The sequence below is a fragment of the Artemia franciscana genome, chromosome 2 (assembly GCF_032884065.1).
Source record: "Artemia franciscana chromosome 2, ASM3288406v1, whole genome shotgun sequence".
NCBI lineage: Eukaryota > Metazoa > Arthropoda > Branchiopoda > Anostraca > Artemiidae > Artemia > Artemia franciscana.
Genome location: NC_088864.1, coordinates 59,560,188 through 59,579,811, shown reverse-complemented (window position 1 = coordinate 59,579,811; position 19,624 = coordinate 59,560,188). Strand labels below are relative to the sequence as shown.

Genomic DNA, 19,624 nt, shown 5'->3' with positions numbered 1-19,624 from the left:
TCAGAAATAGGGAATTCGTGATATAACCTAAAAACTTCCGAATGAGGGAAGATTCACTGTGTCTTGGGGGTTGTATATTGATTTTTGGGACTGGGGCAACTTGAAAATGGTCTGTGAGTGCCATTCAAAAGAGATTTGCTAAACTATTTTAAAGTCGGGGTGGAATCCATTCCACCAGAGTGATATGCTATTCAAGGTTTGTCTTTTTTACTCTTTAATAATTACAATTGCTTTAAACTCAAGTGGAAACCAGCTATCAAAGGCTGATGATAAAAGTTGAATTCCTACCCTTGAAAATAAATGCTTCGACTGCGTAGCAAAGATAATCTAGGTTAATTCTTTCACTGTTCCCATATCATAATGGAAAGGATAAAAAATTAATAGCTCCACTGGGTAGGTTAAATTAATAAAGCATCATCAACCAGCTATCAAGAATCATCTTTGTAGAACAAGCACAGGACCCAATCTTACAAGGCTGACAATAGCCCCAACGGGGACAAAGAGCCGAACACTATATTGGTTACAACTAGGTTGTTATACCTACACAATTACCAAAGTCTGTAGCCATTACTGTTTTCTTTTCCTACACCAAGTTTACCTAGGCTAGGATACCATATATCTCTATTTCTACCAGCCTGGGTCTTTCTTAAAAATAGATTTTTTTCTTAAAATATACTATTGATTTCCTTGGATTTTCCTTTTGACCTATTGTCCTGACTATTTTGTGGAAAATGATTTGGCTAATTTGAGTATGTTCTTCACCGGAGTTCGAAGAAAAAAGTCCAACAATAAACTGAGCATATCTAATTTCAGCAAAGGATTCGAAATTTATCAACATGTCAAAGGCTGGTGGAAGAATTACTGATCCAAAGAAAGTGGTAAGTTAATATCTATGGAAGGTGAGGTAACATTTTATGGCTGAATCATATAGAGGAGAACACTAGAATTCTGAGATTTACTTTTTGAAGATTCTAAAATACCTACTATATCCTAATCATTCCCAAAAGTGTGTCCTTTACTATACCTTCCCCATCCCTCTTTAACGTGCAAGTTTATTGCTCAGACTCTAATAAAATCCCAGTATGAAGGCATCTTGGTATCTTAAAGGTATCTCTTGGTATCTCCAGGAAGTGCAATGGGGGGTTGGGGGCCAGCCAACCTCTGCTTTTGCACACCCTTCCTGTTCACCTACCCCAGATTTCTCCAGGTACCCATTTAGATCTGGGTTGACTCTGGCTAAGCTTACAGGGTCACGCCACTGACCCCCATCCCAAACTGAAGAATTGGGTACACTGGGATTTGAACCCGTGTCCTCTCAGACAAATATGCTCTTCCATTTATCCATTTAGGCCTATGCTCTTTCCAAGTACAAATTTATAAATAACAACTTATTTGCAAGTAACAAAATTACTTATAAATAATAATTTAAAAATAAATCAAATAATAATAATAAACCAAATAATAAATTTACTTGAAAGAAACTCTACTTTCCCAGCTGATTTTATTAATCAGATAATCATGTTTCCTTCCATTATTATGAACTTTTTAAAAGCCCCCCCACCCCCCTAATATAATATACATCCTAAATTATATATTTTCAATCTTTTCTGTCACTTTGTCTTGTCTCATACTAAGCTGAAAGAAACTAACAAAAAAAAAAACTAGTACCAAGAAGCAGATTAAGGCCATAGTGAGAGACTGACAAGGGGGGAGGCAGCTTTTGATGCATTTTCAGAAAAGTAACCATGATATCTAGAAGAGCACAGAAAAAACAATCAAATCATACTGCTTTAGAATCTCCTTAGAAGTGATCCACCTTGAGTTTTGAATTTAGAGAGGGTACAAAGAGTATGGCAACAAAATTGTCCATTTTGCTGACAAATACATACATATATGCTAATTTAAACTAAAACCTAGGCTAAATTCCAAAGTTTTAGTGCTACATGCCAATACCTGGAACTTTGGGAAGAGAGGAGCCCCCCCCCCTTCTAGCTTTGCTCCTGGTCCACCCTGAAACTAAAACCACAGGAAATAAGTGATCTAAGGGTGCTACTTTTATCAAAATAAGATGTATCCTTATGCATAACCATCAAACTAGAAATTTACCATCATATTTTCAAAAATTCTCTTTTTGAGCTCATTAGATTTCAGAGCTAGCTCTGGTATTCTAGGCAATGAAGTTTTAGGAAGAACTTTTTGCTATCCTTAAAAGTCTTTTAGTAAGGAGAATTACATTTTCAGGAATAGATCTGGAGCCTAAATTTTAGCCTAAGAAGGTGCTTTCAATCTCTTGTCTCTACTCCTCTATTTTCTAAGGCTTAAAGGCTGTTCAGATGACATTTCTATTTGGTCTTGACTTAAAAAGAATATGTTGCTTAATTTATTATCTGTTGAAATCAAATTGATTGAACAATTTTTGAACCAAGCATTTACCTTAATTCAACAATTAACATAATTTCAACAATTTCAACAGTATTGATTAATATATTTAGAGAGTTTCATCTGATTTCTCTCCTATAAGCAAAATTAAGATAGTTGTATATTATTGAGAACACACTCAATAAGTTAAGTTAGGTTCTTTTGTGAAACAAACTACAGTGCAGTTACATTTTGATTAAATATTTGGTACTTGTTCATTATTCAGTTGATTCAATTCATTTCAGAAGACACTCATGAATTTTGCTGAGAAAATCCAGTTCCATAGCCACAAAGACAAAACTGAATTTAGTTTTCTATGCATAGAAGATGATAGAAGATAGTGTCTGAACATAGATTTTGAAATGAAGATTTGGGATTTGCCAAAGACTGAAAAAGAGGCAATTATATTTTTCCAGGATAAGGGGTTTTTGCTCACAACAAACAGTGCATCAATGGACATAATGTGACATTATACTCTTATGAGAAGGAACATTTTTGGAAGTGTAGCAAAAGGTCATGTTTAAAAAAGTCAATTTGCATGTAAATACATGGTTAGGTTAGGTAACTTCACTTATTGAGTGTGTTCTGAATAATACACAAGCACCAAAATTAATCCTGACTTTTAGGTTTTATAAGGCTGCATAGAAGACAAGTATATATACACAAGGGTCATAGCTGACCACATTACAGGTAATTAGGATCCAATGGCCATGGTAGCACTTATTATATTTGTAAGAAGAACTGAATAAATAATCAAGATTATTTTAGCTGGGGTTTAATTAAGGAAGCAAAATTGTCCCTAATTGGTAGGGCATTCCTAGGCTCTTCTATTTCTTAAGTTTGAGCAACACCATTTTAGCTTAATTTAAGTTTTTAAGTCATTTTTGTAGCTCTAAATTTTGAGAAGAACAATAGCCTACCTCTGATGTTAGCAGGATTTTGAGCCAAACCAAGCTTTTTATTTCAAAATTTAAGAAATAGTTATACAATTTTTTGAAATTCTGTAAATCATAACAAAGCAAAAATATTTCCTTGTGCATCCTTTGAGCTGCAGATCTATATCCAATTGTTCACTTTTATAATGCAAAGATTGTCCAAGTCCATTAAAGGTCAGTGGTAACTGGAGTAGGATTTTCTTTTTTCAAATTGACATTTTTGACTCTAGCATTTTTATGCAAAGAATCAGCAAAAAATTGTGCATAGTCTAACAAAATAAATTAAGCTTCCTTAGAGATACCATTGTTTTTTTTTATCTGGAATTCATTTACTATTTTTTTTATTGCTCAGTTTATAGCCAAGCCCACCTAGCAACCCAGTAATTCAGTGATGATTTACTTCCCCAAATATCCAAATTTGACAATTGTTCTTAGATTTTTATTCGGGACATTCATTATTTAGATTTTTCCCCAGAAATATATTAGAAGCCTACATTTTCTTTTGAATTCCTTTCCTTTGATTTTTATTGGGGACATTCATTTAGATTTTTTTCCTCAGAAATATATTAGAAGCCTACATTTTTCTTTGAATTCCTTTCCTTTGATTTTTATTGGGGACATTTATTTAGATTTTTTTTTTCCTCAGAAATATATTAGAAGCCTACATTTTCCTTTGAATTCCTTTCCTTTGATTTTTATTTGGGACATTCATTATCTAGATTTTTCTGCAGAAATATATCAGAAGCCTACATTTTCCTTTGAATTCCTTTCCTTTGATTTTTATTGGGGACATTCATTTAGATTTTTTCCCTCAGAAATATGTTAGAAGCCTACATTTTCCTTTGAATTCCTTTCCTTTGATTTTTATTTGGGACATTCATTATTTAGATTTTTTCCCAAGAAATATATTAGAAGCCTACATTTTCCTTTGATTTTTATTGGGGACATTCATTTAGATTTTTTTCCTCAGAAATATATTAGAAGCCTACATTTTCCTTTGAATTCCTTTCCTTTGATTTTTATTGGGGACATTCATTTAGATTTTTTCCCTCAGAAATATGTTAGAAGCCTACATTTTCCTTTGAATTCCTTTCCTTTGATTTTTATTTGGGACATTCATTATTTAGATTTTTTCCCAAGAAATATATTAGAAACCTACATTTTCCTTTGATTTTTATTGGGGACATTCATTTAGATTTTTTTCCTCAGAAATATATTAGAAGCCTACATTTTCCTTTGAATTCCTTTCCTTTGATTTTTATTCAGGACATTCATTATTTAGATTTTTTCCCCAGAAATATATTAGAAGCCTACATTTTCCTCTGAATTCCTTTAAGAAAAATATTGAAAAGAACATTTTTAATATTTGAACCTAAAAAGTAAAGGTTTTTTTCATGAGACTACTTGGCGGTTACTGCACCAATAAGCAGCAGAATTCTCTCTTTTGTTTTTCTGAGACTTGGCACCAAAAACCATTATATGGTTTTGGTCAACAGGCAGTTTTATGTCTAGAGATAGTACATTCATTAATCAACATTGATAACCCAGCATTCAATAGGATGATTATCAATTAAAATTATATTGCAGGAAATATATGATCTCAGAAGATGCTACTAATTATTATAGGTATATTTGTGTTCACTACTCCAAACAGCTGATTTAATCAATGTACAGTCCTGTGAAAGATAGAAATTCAGACAAAGAAATTGGATGCACAGGAATATATAGCAATAAAGGGAAATTAAGGTGCAAGGTTATGTTGGCTGTGCATTTTTGGTAGAGATTCTGATGGTGGACTGTCATGGCTGAGTACTCAGAGCCGTCTGATTGGCTGAAAGAAGACAATACACTTGACTCCCATATATTGTATGTTCATATAGCAAATTTCTATGGTTTGTTTAGAAAGTTGCTAACCAAATTGTGTGTTTTATTTTTGTCTGACGTAGAAAGGCTTGATGGACAAGTAGTGCTAGTTTTAGTGAATTTTTTTCTTATGCAAAAGGGAGAAGTTTACTTTCTCTTCAATGTATAATTTTCCCTTTTTACAAAATTTCTTGTTTTGGTAAATTATAACCTCTCAGATGTTAATTTTTGTATGCCATCACATTCCCTATGAAAGGGTCTTTGAAATGACCTTTCCCTGTTTCCATAACTATACCCATTGCAGACTGGCTGAGTACTCAGTAGAGGGGATGGGAATAAAGGGTCAATGCTTCAGTAAGTGAAAAAAAACAAAAACAAAAAACAGTGGGACAAGAGCAATAAAATATCAAATTATAGTGAATAGAAATTGAGAAAATAGCACTATTGAGGATTAAAAAGATAAATAAATATTCAGCCCTTTTTGGGTACCCAAGACCCTGCTTACAATTAGCTGCAGGGTTTGAAGCCATTTTAAGGTGGTATCTGCTCTAAATATAAAAAAAATTACAAATACACACTTTTTCTTAAAAAGGTTCTTGAAAGGAATGGAAGGGGGCATTATCCCTATTTTTTTATGCTTTCTACTTGTTTTTAGTTCGACTCAGTTATTTTTTGTTGTTGTTATTTCTGTACATTTTGGGTAGTTTTATGTGTGAAATACATACTCCTTTTTAGTTCAATCTTCTCTTTACTTTTCTTTAAGAAACTTCCTTCATGGAATTTTGTTTAATTAATCCTTTTAAGTCCAAAACATTGTACAGGCTTTACTGAAAATAAAATAAATTTTAGACATTTTCTATGTGATAGTATTAATAAATCAGATATTGCTAAGACTTCCAGGAATTAATATAATCAATTATTAAACAAGCAGTCTGGTTTCACCAGTTTTTTCAGTAATCCTGGTTATTGTGGGGATTCTTTATCTTTATTAGTTGTTGTTGTTGGTGCTGTGACAAATAAAAATGACAGTGCTCAAATTAAAAACCCATGTTGGTAAAAGTGGCAAAAGACACTTCGTTGGTAAAAGACTCTTTGGTCTTTAGATGGCTTATGGAACATTGACCCTATTTCTGTTTGCAATAATTTCAATTCATTTTAGGTTTTACTTAATTAGACAGCATAATTTCTGCTAGTTTTGAGCCTCATTTATTAAATGTTAGTGATTTCTGTTCACTTTAGTTTAGGGTTATTACTTGAATCTATTTCTGCTCATCAATAGTTTAAAATAGCCTTTTTAGTTTTCTTTGAAAATCTTCTTTTTGGATAAAGTTTAATGGTACAAAAAGCCATTTGATTTTCTAGCATTTTTTCTATGATTTGCTCATGAATATTGGGCATTTTTTCGACTTGTCAACGAAATTCAAAAAAAGGTATTTTTCAAAATATAGGGAGGGGGTGATTTCCAAGCCTTCCAACATCGATATCCCTCGCCTTTTAACTGAGCTTTCTCAGGTTCATCTTTTTGTTTGATACCAGTAACTCTTTTCATTGATATCTTTCTATTTGTTTGTCTAACATTTTCTTTTGCCTCTGTTTCTAGAGCATTCTTGTTAACTTATGCAAATAAAAATGAAAATTCTGGTTTGTTGTTTGTGCTACTTTTTATCTTATTACTTTATAAGTAAAACTTAAAGTTAATATCATCAACTGGTTAGAATTGGCAACAGTACTTGGAGTTAAATTTTCAAAGCCATCTAGAGGTCTGTATAAGTAGCAGAACAAAACATATCAAATGATAGGAAAGAGCGGTATTAAAACTAGCAGATACTATCTTATATGTTGGTAAGATTGCCACCCATTCTACCTCCTGCTCTTTGTCCTCATGTTTTTGCTAATTTGTGCAAATAAAACTAAAAATCTGGTTTGTCATGTATGCTAATTTTCATTTTTGTTTTATGATGGTATTGATATGCACAACCCAAATTTGCTCAAGGGGTACAAAAGGTTACACGCTAAGAAGACAAAACAGGAATTATGTGTATATTCTGGGAATTTCATACGTTTACTATGTGTTTAATTTTGCTTTAGATTGGGCCAGAGCCAATATTTTTCAAGTAGGCACAAGAGACATTTGCATCTGGATTAATAGTTTCTTGTATTTCCAGAATGGAGAACTGTTTAGTTTATCATATGGGGCCTTGGTTGTACAGATGATAAATGACTATGAAAATGTTGAAGATGTTAATAAGCAATTAGACAAAGTTGGTTACAACATGGGTGTAAGGCTTATTGAAGATTTCCTTTCTCGAACTGGGACTGGAAGATGCTATGACTTTAGAGAAACGGCTGAAAAAATACAGGTACATACTTGATAGCACTAAATACTTGGTAAAGTGTTATGGCACACCCTCTACCATCTTAATGTCTCTAGAAGTTTGGTTTTATGTACCTCACAAGAAATCCTCAATATTTTTTTTTTCATATTTTATAATCTCAAGCAAACACAATCTAGGTTACTCAGCCATTTTCTTAACTATTGCAGTTTGTTTTAATGGTGTTCTAGGCATAAGATCCTTATGTATAATTAATAGGGATAAGTTTCATATGTCCAGGTAATCTCAACTACTCTTTGAAGAAACAGCTCAAACTGCTTTGGGTTCAAATCACCCAAAATATTTTGTTCAAAAAGAGTAGTATTTGACATCTCATTATTCCTGAAACTAGCCTATAGTACAATTGGTGTATCCATAGAAACTTGATTTTGACTCCAAGTTATATGTATTTCATTTGGACTTGCTAATTGCATAGTCGTGATCAGATTAGCATTTAGAACTGTAAATTATTTCAACATTTTGCTTGTATTTCTTTTACAGATAAATATCATGCATAATTCTCATCTTTATTTGCATCCACAATTCTCTTACCTGCCTTGTACTCATTCTTTCTGATTGTTTATTGTATTTCTATTGATGTTGTTTTTATGGGACTTGGTATTAACCAGGTGACATATAGCAATTGCAAATTCTGTCGGTCTGTCTGTCTGTCTGTCCTGGTTTTGCCACTTTAAGCACTTCCAGGTAAGCTAGGACGATGAAATTTGGCAGGCGTACCAGGAACCGGACCAGATTAAATTAGAAATAGTCGTTTTCGCGATTTGACCATCTGGGGGGGGGGGTCTGTTGGGGGGTCGGTAAATTTGGAAAAAATAGAAAAAATGAAGTATTTTAACTTGCCAATGGCTGATGGGATCTTAATGAAATTAGTTTTTGGAATTATATCGTGTCTCGGAGCTCTTATTTTACATCCCAACCAGATCCGGTGACATTGGGGGGAGTTGGGGGGGGGACCTAAAATCTAGGAAAACGCTTAGAATGGAGGGATCGGGATGAAACTTGGTGGAAAAAAATAAGCAGAAGCCCCTAGATACGTGATTGACCTAACTGGAACGGATCCACTCTGTTTGAGGGAGCTGGATGGAGGGGTTTAATTCTGAAAATTCGAAAAAATGAGGTATTTTTAACTTACAAAGGAGTGATCGGATTTTAGTGAAATCTGAAGTTTGGAAGAATATCGTGTCTCTGAGCTCTTAATTTAAATCCAGACTGGATCCGGTGACATTGGGGGGAATTGAGGGGGGAACCTAAAATCTCGGAAAACGCTTAGAGTTGAGGGATTGGGATGAAACTTGGTGGTGAAAATAAGCATAAGTCCTAGATACGTGATTTACATAACCGGAACGGATTCGCTCTCTTTGGGGGAGTTGGGGGGAGGGTTAATTCTGAAAAATTAGAAAAATGAGGTATTTTTAACTTACGAAGGAGTGATCGGATCTTAATGAAATTTGATTTTTGGAAGGATATCGTGTCTCAGAGCTCTTATTGTAAATCCCGACCAGATCCAGTGACATTGGGAGGAGTTGGGGGGAGGGGCTAAAATCTTGGAAAACGCTTAGAGTGGAGGGATCGGGATGAAACTTGGTGGTAAAAATAATCATAAGTTCTAGATACGTGATTGAAATAACCGGAAAGGATCTGCTCTCTTTGGGAGAGTTGAGGGAGGAGGGCTAATCCTGAAAAATTAAAAAAATGAGGTATTTTTAGCTTACGAAGGAGTGATTGGATCATAAAGAAATTTGATGTTTAGAAGGATAGGGTGTCTCAGAGCTCTTATTTTAAATTTTGACCGGATCCGGTGAAGGGCAAGTTGGGTGGGGGGGTTGGCGGAAACTAAAATCTTGGAAAACGCTTAGAGTGGAGGGACCGGAATGAAACTTGGTGGTAAAAATAAGCACAAGTTCTAAATACGGGATTGAATAATCGGAAGGGATCTGCTCACTTTGGGTGGGGGGGGGGGGGGTTGGGGGGAGGTTTAATTCTAAAAAATTAGAAAAAATGAGGTATTTGTGACTTACGAAAAAGTGATCGTATCTTAATGAAATTTCGTATTTTGAAGAACCTCGAAACTCAGATCTCTTATTTTAAATCCTGACCGGATCCAGTTTCATTAGGGGGGGGGGGCGGAAATCTTGGAAAACGCTTAAAGCGGAGAGATCAGGATAAAACTTGGTGGAAAGAATAAGTACAAGTCCAAGATAGGTGACAGAAATAACCGGAACGGATATGCTCTCTTTGATGGAGTTGGGGGGGGGGGAGTAATATGGCAAAATTAGAAAAAATGAGGTATTACGAAAGGGTGATCAGTCTTAATGAAATTTGATATTTAGAAGGATCTTTTCCTTTAGAGCTCTTATTTTAAATTCCGACCAGATCCCCTGACATTGGGGGGAGTTGAAGGGGGAAACTGGAATTCCTGGAAAACATGAAAATCGAGGTATCTTATGAATGGGTGATCGGATCTTAATGAAACTTGATATATAGAAGACTCTTATGTCTCAGATGTTCCATTTTAGATTTGAATCGGATCCGGGGGCATAGAGGGCTGGAGGGGGAAACAGAAATCTTGGAAACCGGAAATCTTGGAAAACCCTTAGAGTGGAGAGATCGGGATGAAACTTGATGGGAAGAATAAGCACAAGTTATAGATACGAGATTGACATAATTGGTACGGATCCTTTCTCTTTGAGGGATCTGGTTGCAGGAAAATTGAGGTATTTTTAACTTAAAAACGGGTGACCGTATCTTAATGAAATTTGATATTTTGAAGGAACTCATGTCTCAAAGCTCTTATTTCAAATACCGACCAGATCTTTTGACATTGGGGGAGTTGGAGCGGGAAACTGGAAATCTTGGAAAACGCTTATAAATGTTGTAGATACGTGATTGGCGTAACCGGACTGGATCCGCTCTCTTTGGTGGAGTTAGGTGGTGGGGTTCAGTGCTTTGGCGAGTTTGGTGCTTCTGGACGTGCTAGGACGATGAAAATTGGTAGGCGTGTCAGGGAGCTGCACAAATTGACTGGATAAAGTCGTTCTCCCCGATTCGACCATCAGGGGTGCTGAAGGGAGAGAAAAAACTAGAAAAATTGTGGTGTTTTTAACTTACGAGTGGGTGATCGGATCTTAATGAGTTTTGATATTTAGAAGGACCTCGTGACTCAGAGCTCTTATATTGAATTCCGACCGGCATTAAGCCTCTGATTTTCCTTTTAAAGCAATCTATTGATTCTTAGAATTTTGCTAGAGCTCATACCATATGAGCTCTTGGCTCTTCCGACCTCGTCACAAGTGCCATATGAGCTATTAGCTCTTTTTTTTGCTGGAAAGCGTGAATTAGGCATGTTGTATAGCCTGTTATAAAAGAATAGTTGTGTAAAGCCAATTGCTTGTTGCTTAACACTAAATATATAAATTGGAACAAACCTGTCACAGAATAATTGAAAACCATAGAAAATCTGGCAAAGGTCCACATAAAAAACCGCTAAATGCTCTCAACAATCTAGTTGCTTTTACCTTCCTAGGTTTAAAAGTTTCTTCCTTACTCTAAAATTTTTTGTCTTTTTTTAGAATTATTTTAAGAAATTGGAATGGATTTTTTTTTTAAGTTGTTCAATATGAGCAACTTTTCTATAATAAATCCAACTAACCAAAGATTGTTTACAGAACATAAGTCCAATCCTCTGACCTTCTGTGATTTTTCAAATGCGAACTCCACAAGAATAATCCCAATACAAGGCGAATGGTCCACGGAGCTGTATCCAGGATTAGTTTTAGGGGGGAGGGTACAGAGAAACTTTAAAAAGGCATCAAAAATGCGTTATTATGTATTTTTATTACGTTTTTACGAGTCTGACAAATATTTGGGTGGGGGTTAAAACCTCCTGACCCCTCCCCTGAATAAAGCCTTGAATATCCAACCCTGTTTTGCCAACCCCTGTTTTGTCTATATTCCTTTACCATTACGTTTATTATTGCCAAAGAGCTCACTTATTAATTTGACATAATTACCTGGCATTCTGTAGCCAAGAAGTTGTCCAAGATATCCTTTTTTATTAGCTGAATCGTGTATAATACTTTTACTGATGGTATATGGTACTTGTTCTCTCCCTGGACAACAAAAAGCAATGCTATACGGACTTGCATGGACAACAAAAAACAAAGCTTGAACAATGTCTTGGGAAAGATAATGCACTGTGCAGTTTTTCCCTTGATGATTTTTGATCTCCAGAGGTCGTTGTGGGGAGTCACCATTGTTGCCTAGCCAGGTACTGGGAGACCTGAGCAAGAAGGCTGAATTCAGTAAATATGCTGTGATTTCTAGAAATTGGTCTATGAGCTGATTCATGAGATATTACTTTACTGGGCTCTACTACTCTTTAACATATTAAAGAAATTTTGTCTGGAAAGTGATAATTATTAACGCTGGTACATACTACTTGTGATTACAAGACTACTTACACACATATTCCTAGTGCATTTCCATAGTTTTTAATTTGGTTGAAACTATGGCATTTTTAGTCTGTATTATTCTGATGATTATTATGATGCTAAACATGACGGACTGCTGTAAGTGATGATCCCTGAATGTAGCAGAGATTATGCCCAGAGTATTGAATATTGTTTGTATGCTAGGTCTCAAATTCTAATATTAACTGGTGCTTTTGAAAATAGGCAATAGTCATAGAACACAAAATCAAACTTAACCAAACCAAAGATTAAATCTAAGATTAGAGACTTAACCAAAATTAAATGCAATTTTTTTTTATTGCAAAAATAATTATTTTTGATTTTTTTATGTAGTTATTAACTATCTTTCTTGTCGGTAGGCTGGATTCAGAATGTATTTGGGCTTTGCACCAAATGTAGTCAATTGGAGTCCTTCCGGTGATGAATTCTCCTTGATAATGGATCAGAATCCTTTATCAGAGTTTGTGGAACTGCCAGATTCATTAACTAGTTTGAAATACTCAGCTATTATTTGTGGAGTCATTAGAGGAGCACTAGAAATGGTACGTATTACTGCTTGTACTGATTTCGTATGGTTATTATTCCGTTTATGATACCTACAGCAGAGATGTGAAAGTTTTTGTTCATTAGTCAAGACTGTGATAAGATTGAAGATTATCTGTTGAGCCATTAAAGAGTTATCAGAAATTGTGTATAAGATCACTTTTATTAACTTTCACTATCAGCATTATTGTAGCATTTATGACAACTAGAGCAAGGGTATGAAATATAAGTTCTTTTGTACTTCTGTTCTCAGCACAACCTTTTGCGGGAGGAACGGGGTTTAGAACAGAAAAGGTGCTATTTCAGGCCATTGATTTTTCGGTTTTGTTTCAAAGGGATTGGTTAGATGGAATTCTTGTCAGTAAATTCTTTGTCAAATTCATTTTTTATTATTTGTGGGCTATAAAGTAACACAGAGAAACAGCGCTTTATGGATGTTTGCGCACTCTATCATGCTCTATGCTAGATGGCATGCTGAGTAAGCCATGATTGTGTCTATCGACCATGACTGTGAGTCATTAGTGTATTATTTGCAGAATTTTTCTTTAGGAGTAGCATTTTGTATTTTTTTATATTACCACCATTTCAAGGAGCATTTATGATCTTTTTATTGACTGTAAATGCTAGTATTATTCTAGTATTTATAACATCTTCAAGAGGGTGGCAAATTGACGGCCTGTAAGCCATCATCGCGAGTGACCCAAAAAGTATCTAGGTATAGGCTAAAATCTAAATATCAGGCTTGAACTATTATAGCTTTCACACTACGTAGGCCATTTTCTATGCTAGGTGACTAAGTTATGTTACTTTAAGCATATCTTTTCGCATTGAAATAAGTCCTTTCACACTAAGGTAACGTGAAAAATCCATAATACCATCATAGCCATCGTCTAGAATCATCACAATCATCATAAATAAACTATTCAAGAATGTAAAATGCGCATTGGGGATGGGGATTTAATCTGTGATCGAACATGAGAGGCTTTTTAGGAAAACTTTATTAATTTATTTTCAAAATTTATTAAGTATTAATCCAAAAATCCCATTTTCTTGGTGCTGTACTACTTTTCCATAAGGTTGCGTAACGTGGATTCCATGTAAATCTGTAATCTACTTGGCATTGCCTAAATTAAAAACCAAGAAAAAAAAATGCTCCGTAAGGTTGCGTAGCATAACGTAAAGTCTTAATTTGCGCTAGTATGAAAGGTTCTGCAGCATAGTGTGAAACAACCTTCCAATTTAATACTTAGCAAGTTAAAATCGGGTACAACTCCTGACATTAAGGACGTGTAATGTTGGTGCTAATAGCTGTTTTCATTAGGACTATAGATAACTAATAAACATGGGTGTACGTAGCTTCTTCTCTAGGGCAGGGGCAACTGATTCTCTGATGAAGGGTGGGGAGGGGAGCTGAAATTATATTGCCAGTTAACAAAACCTTACATTGTCAGCAAGTTCTCTTCATATCTATGAAATCTTCATTAATAAGTAATCACCAAAAATCATAAGTCATCAATAAGCTTCAGCATTAATCTTCTTGAATTAGAAATAAATCTTTCCAAGATATTATGGACAATTGCTTCTTGTTTGACATTTATTCTGTCATTCCAACTGTTCATTTCAAGCTTTTTCAACCATCTACCTTTTATCACCTGCTTTTTTAGCCATCTACCTTTTATTAACTGCTTTTTTAGCCATCTACCTTTTTTCAACTGCTTTTTCAGCGATATCTCGTGTCAATTTGAAGTTCTAGGGAGGCAGCTGCCACCCCCCCTCCTATGCCCATGCTAATAAATAATCAATTTGGATTTCAGTTACTTTAACAACTCACTCTTGAAATGAAGAATCAGTGAAATTGATGGTGATGAAGTACTATCACTACTACTGCTAATAACTCACCGCAGCACCAAGCCGCCTGAGGTCAACACAGCTACGCACGCTCCTTCTCCAACCTAATCTACTCAAGGCCTCCCTCTTTAAACCCTCCCAGGAAGTTCCCATTTCCTTTAAACCTTTATTTATGACATCCTCCCACCCCAGACGAGGACGACCTGCTTTCCGTTTAGCTCCAGACGGATGGCCAAAAAGAACAATCTTTGGTAATCTGTCATCCTTCATCCATAGAACGTGGCCTAGCCATCTCAACCTTTCTTTCATTATAGCCCTAGAAAACGGGATTGAACCACATTTTTCGTACAGCCTACTGTTTGAAATACGGTCAGTCAGCAGGGTACCCAGAACAATCCGTAGGCCATTTCTCTGGAAAACATCTAGTAAGTTTTCATCCGCTTTTCGGAGCGTCCATGCTTCAGAGCCATATTTGACCACTGTCATCAATGTAACTTCCAATACTCTAATCTTGGTTTGCAGACTTATCTTCCTATTCTTCCGAACTTTTTTTTAACTGGTGATGAAGTAATAAATCAATATTGGAATATAAAATATTTAATGTTAATGAAATATTGGTAATCAATTAATACTGCAAGTTAATGCTACAATGCATTCATATTTGAGTCAATTATAATACTTAGTCCTGACATAAAGAATACTTCTAATTGTATACATTACAGTTCCAAACACTTGGTAGTAATATTATTTATTCAAGAATTCACTAATAGATAACTTAGGATTTACGTGCCAAAAATTCCAACTAAGTGCCTCTTTTTATGTATTAATTTACTATGCTAAATTAGAATTATGACATTAAAATCACCGCCTAATGTTAATGTAGACGTGTTCCTGACTCGCTCCATCAGATATAGACGTAATGAGGGATTCTTGTTCCAACTATTGGTAGAAACTACTGCACACCTATTTGTTTTGAAGTATTATTTTGTATTATCTGAAGTATTTTGTATATCTGAAGAATGGTAAATCCCCAATAGAAAATCGTATATCAGCAAAGATGATAAAGGTCTCAGTTGTAGCACTAATAACATCCTGGACCGCCTTCTTTGCTACAATATGGGAAAAGGAAAAGGTACCAGTTGATTGGAAGTGCAGCATACTGATAGGTCTGTTCAAAAAGGATGATGCCACTGTCTCAGGAAACTGGTGAGGAATAAGCTTGCTTTCGTTCCCCGGTAAACTACTGAGTCATGACATTCTGAAGAGGATCCAAAATGAGCTCAAAATGCTTCTAAGGGATGAACAATACGGATTCCACCCGAAACGTTCTTGACCCCCGACTTATATTTACTTTGCGAGTCCTCAGTGAAGAAAGTCGGGAATGGCGCTCAAAGCTTTAAATGAATTTTGTACATTTTCAAAAGGCCTTCGACTTTGTAGATCGGGCAAGTTTGTGGGATATCCTTCTTTATTACAGGATCCCGAGTAAAGTAATCGCAATTATCATAGCTCTTTGTATTGACAGCATGTTCTGCATCAAGAAACTCGAAGGCCAAACCTGATACTTTCGAATTCTATCTGGTGGCAAACAAGGCTGTGTACTGTCGCCGTTATCTTTCGTGATAGTCTTCGACTCCATTCTCCGCAACTCCGTGACCGATGGTATCAAAATTTCTGCCAAAGTGACAGTTGGTGACCCCGACTTTGCAGAAGACATTACAATGCTACAGTCATGCTAGCAACGTCTGCACGAGCTTCTAAACAGGGTCAGCGAAAAAGCAGGCCAACTTGGCCTAAGAATAAATTCGAGCAAAACCAAAACAATGGTGACTGCTGATTCCCCACTTCATATCAGATGTAAAAATGAGGAAATTAAACAGGTCGTGGATGACCAGAATAGATCAGGCGAACGCCGCCTTCAATGGGCTCAAGCACGTATGGAAGTCAAAAGATTACTCGACCCAGCTTAAGTACATCTGTTCAACAGCAGCGTCATCCCGGCCTCCTTTACGTAGTCGAAACCTGGAGTTTGAACCAACAGCAGGAGAAGAGAATCCTTGCATTCGAGAACCATTGTCTCTGAAAATTTTAAAAAATTCATTGGTCAGACAGAATTACAAGTGAAAAATTCTGCAAACTTGCCAACCAGCCCCTGGTGACTGATATCATTAGAGCTTGGAGGTGAAGATACTTAGGCCATGTTCTCCGAATGCAGGATACTCAGATCCCAAAAGTCACTTTACATTGGATTCCCACACGGAAGTCGAAGACGGGGAAGACCTCGGAACACTTTGCGACGAACATACATGTCTGATATGCGCAGTATCCATGCTTCTCTTCAACCCCTTTGGGAAGACATATAAGCAGCTGCCCAATTCAGAAAAGATTGGTAAAGTCTCGTGGATGCCCTGGGTGCCTCTGACGACACATGTCATGGATCTAAGGCTAAGATAAGGATCATTTTGTATACACACTTTCAGAATACTTGCAACAAAAATTGCGGCTCTATAAGATTTTTTTTTTAAAATGGAATTTAGAGTAAAAAGGGTTATTTGGTAGTACAGAAATACTTTTAATTTTTTATAAACATGATTCTTGAACTAAAACAATATCTGGTTTAATGATCACATCATTTTTGCGCAATTCTAATAAAACTACATGCAAATACTGTATGCTAATCTGAAGAAAGGTTCAACTGAGATTATTCTCAAGTTAGACCCTAAATTAACCTCACCTCAACCGGAAACCTTAACCGGAAACCTCATCAGGTTTCCGGGGACAGATTGATCGTTACTTGTAGTATTTTCTTTGTTATCTATTTTATGTCGTTTTGATTTGTTTTAAAAAAAAATACCTATTATTTCTCTATATATTATGCCCTATGTTATACCCAGTCAAATATTGTACCCAAGATCAAAGGGTGTCGCGCCATTTTTAAAAATTAAGGTGAAATATTATTTTGGAATTCTACCTATTAAGAAATTGTCCGAAATTTCCTTGTCCAAAAAGTTGCACGTCGCTTAACGACTTGTTATGGCTAATACCATGACGGATAAAAGGAAATCCGGGCCTATGTGACCGACCTGATAAAACTACTATTATTTGTTGCACTGTTCTTTGTTTAGTTTTTGCTAATAAGCCTGAATTTTCATAGGTTCAAATCGAGGTTTCTTGTTGGTTTGTGCAGGATCAACTGAGGGGTGATTCGGTAAATGAAATCCGGGTCAAGTTTCTGAAGAGAATCGAAGATGCCATTCCTGCGGGCGAGGATTGATTTGCGTTGATTCCATTGATGAATAGTGCATTGCCTATTCGATTTAATTTATTTGTTTCTATTGTTTTTGGTTTTTAAATAAAATAAAAAGGACACTATTAAGAAAGTTGAGAATATAAATTGTCCGTCAAATAAAAAAGGAGAAATAATTGGATTGAAAACAAAGAGAGTTAAAACGGTTTTCTGCTTCTTCTTCTTTTTAAAATCGAACCAGACACATAAACTAATCCTAAAAATGAATAACTTTCTTAAGCTGCACAATTTTTAATTTTTAGTTTAATTTTCAGTGTTGGATGATTTCTACCTTCTTTGCAGGGAAGAAATATTGAGATTTAAGGTCGGAAAACCATATATATTTTTGATTTAACCTAAATTTGATGATTGTTTTTTGTAATCTTTTTTGTTTTTAGCCTAATGTTTAAGAAAATATCTCTAGACTAGAAATCTTGAACCTCCCTTTCGCCAATCAACACCAAAGTTTATCCATCTCTCTATGGATTTCCCATGTTTCTTAGCTGCTGAGGATTCTAACCCTCGTACAGAATGACATTGGTACGACTCCAGCGTGCCATCCACTTAGTTAGGGTTGCCCTTGTTAACAAAGGTCATCATTGGCCTCACAATAATTTGACCCAAAGAAAATTCAAAACTGAATAAAAGGGAGTTTTTGTAGCTTTAACACGGATGTTAAATTAAAAACTCAAATGATAAAATTTTTTTGTAATATTTGGATATTATATTCCTTTTATTTTGTTATTTTGACTTAGTTATACTTAATATAGTTTAATTAAAAATTAAGTTAATACTTAATTAATTACAAAACTATTATTACCAATGACAGTGCAGCTCTACCTAAAAACAAAGCGCATAAATAAAATTTGGTTTTGATTCCTTGAAATTTGACATTAATTAATATCTAGAAAAAAAAGGAACGTAAATTTGTAGCGGAAAGAAAAAGAAGGTCTAATTTTTGCTTTGTCAAAAATTGAGTCTAATGAATTAAGGTCTGATTCAATTCCACCCCATTTCTCAGGCCCAACCAAGTGTGAGAGCTATGAGACGGTAGGATACAAACAAGTATAGCCGTTTAGTCATTTAAAGAGAGATTAATCAATTCTACCCAGCTACAATCGTTTCAGATGGAATGAAACCCCGCTGTATCGTCAATAGGAATAATCGTCTGTGAGTGAGTCACTAAGTCCAGTCAAAGACAAAAGTAAAAAAAAAAATCAATAAGATTAATAAAAAATGCTTTGTATTTAGTCTATATAATTATCATAAGGGCATTCTTATATAATTCTATATGACATTTAAACCCAACGGTCTTAGATTTTCTTTGCTAAAATGACCTAAACGTCGTTCATTTTATGCTATCTTGTCGGCAGATCAGAGAATTAATATTCAATTCACAGTTTTATTGACAACACTTGGTTGACAACACTGTCCGCATACATTTCGTCATTTGCTATATACAAATTTTTTTTAATCGCGTTTGAGTTAGTATTATAAAATCAGTATCAAGTCGACATTTTCCTTGTTAGCATTTGATTTGTACCTGTTTGTATCATCTGGGAATAACCAGCGATATTTAGTTGTAATATTTCCAGCCTTAGTATTATTTAGCATACGTTTAACATCCGTCAGCTTTTATACTTAGATTAGGTTAAATACAGAGTTAATTCCCCCTCCCCACCCCCCGAAAAAACCACAAAAAAACTTAACCCTTCTTGAGCTTTTGCTTGTTCAGGGTTTATCAACCACTTCAAAGAGAAGGAAAGAAAAGAGAAAATCCTGTGCTCACACGGCTTATGGTCTTAACAACTCTTCCTGCCAACGATTAAAGTCAGTTAATTATTTCATTCTAATCGCCTTACTACTCCT

At 35.2% G+C, this 19,624-nt stretch overlaps 1 protein-coding gene across 1 annotated transcript; it reads left to right on the top strand.

The window, feature by feature from the left end:
- The first annotated feature begins 742 nt into the window (after positions 1-742).
- On the top strand, positions 743-17,849 carry LOC136043860 (trafficking protein particle complex subunit 3-like). The gene is made up of 4 exons (XM_065728810.1): positions 743-878; positions 7,382-7,576; positions 12,438-12,620; positions 17,624-17,849. Exons 1-4 carry the CDS (start codon positions 837-839, stop codon positions 17,741-17,743), a joined length of 540 nt encoding a protein of 179 aa, XP_065584882.1. The 5' UTR covers positions 743-836; the 3' UTR covers positions 17,744-17,849.
- The last annotated feature ends 1,775 nt before the right edge of the window (positions 17,850-19,624 follow it).

Excerpts from the sequence above, each read along its gene's own strand:
- LOC136043860 (XM_065728810.1), top strand. The coding sequence starts at position 837 with ATGTCAAAGGCTGGTGGAAGAATTACTGATCCAAAGAAAGTG. Across the intron at positions 879-7,381 it reads TTACTGATCCAAAGAAAGTG|AATGGAGAACTGTTTAGTTT; the intron begins GTAAGTTAATAT and ends TTGTATTTCCAG. Across the intron at positions 12,621-17,623 it reads TTAGAGGAGCACTAGAAATG|GTTCAAATCGAGGTTTCTTG; the intron begins GTACGTATTACT and ends GAATTTTCATAG.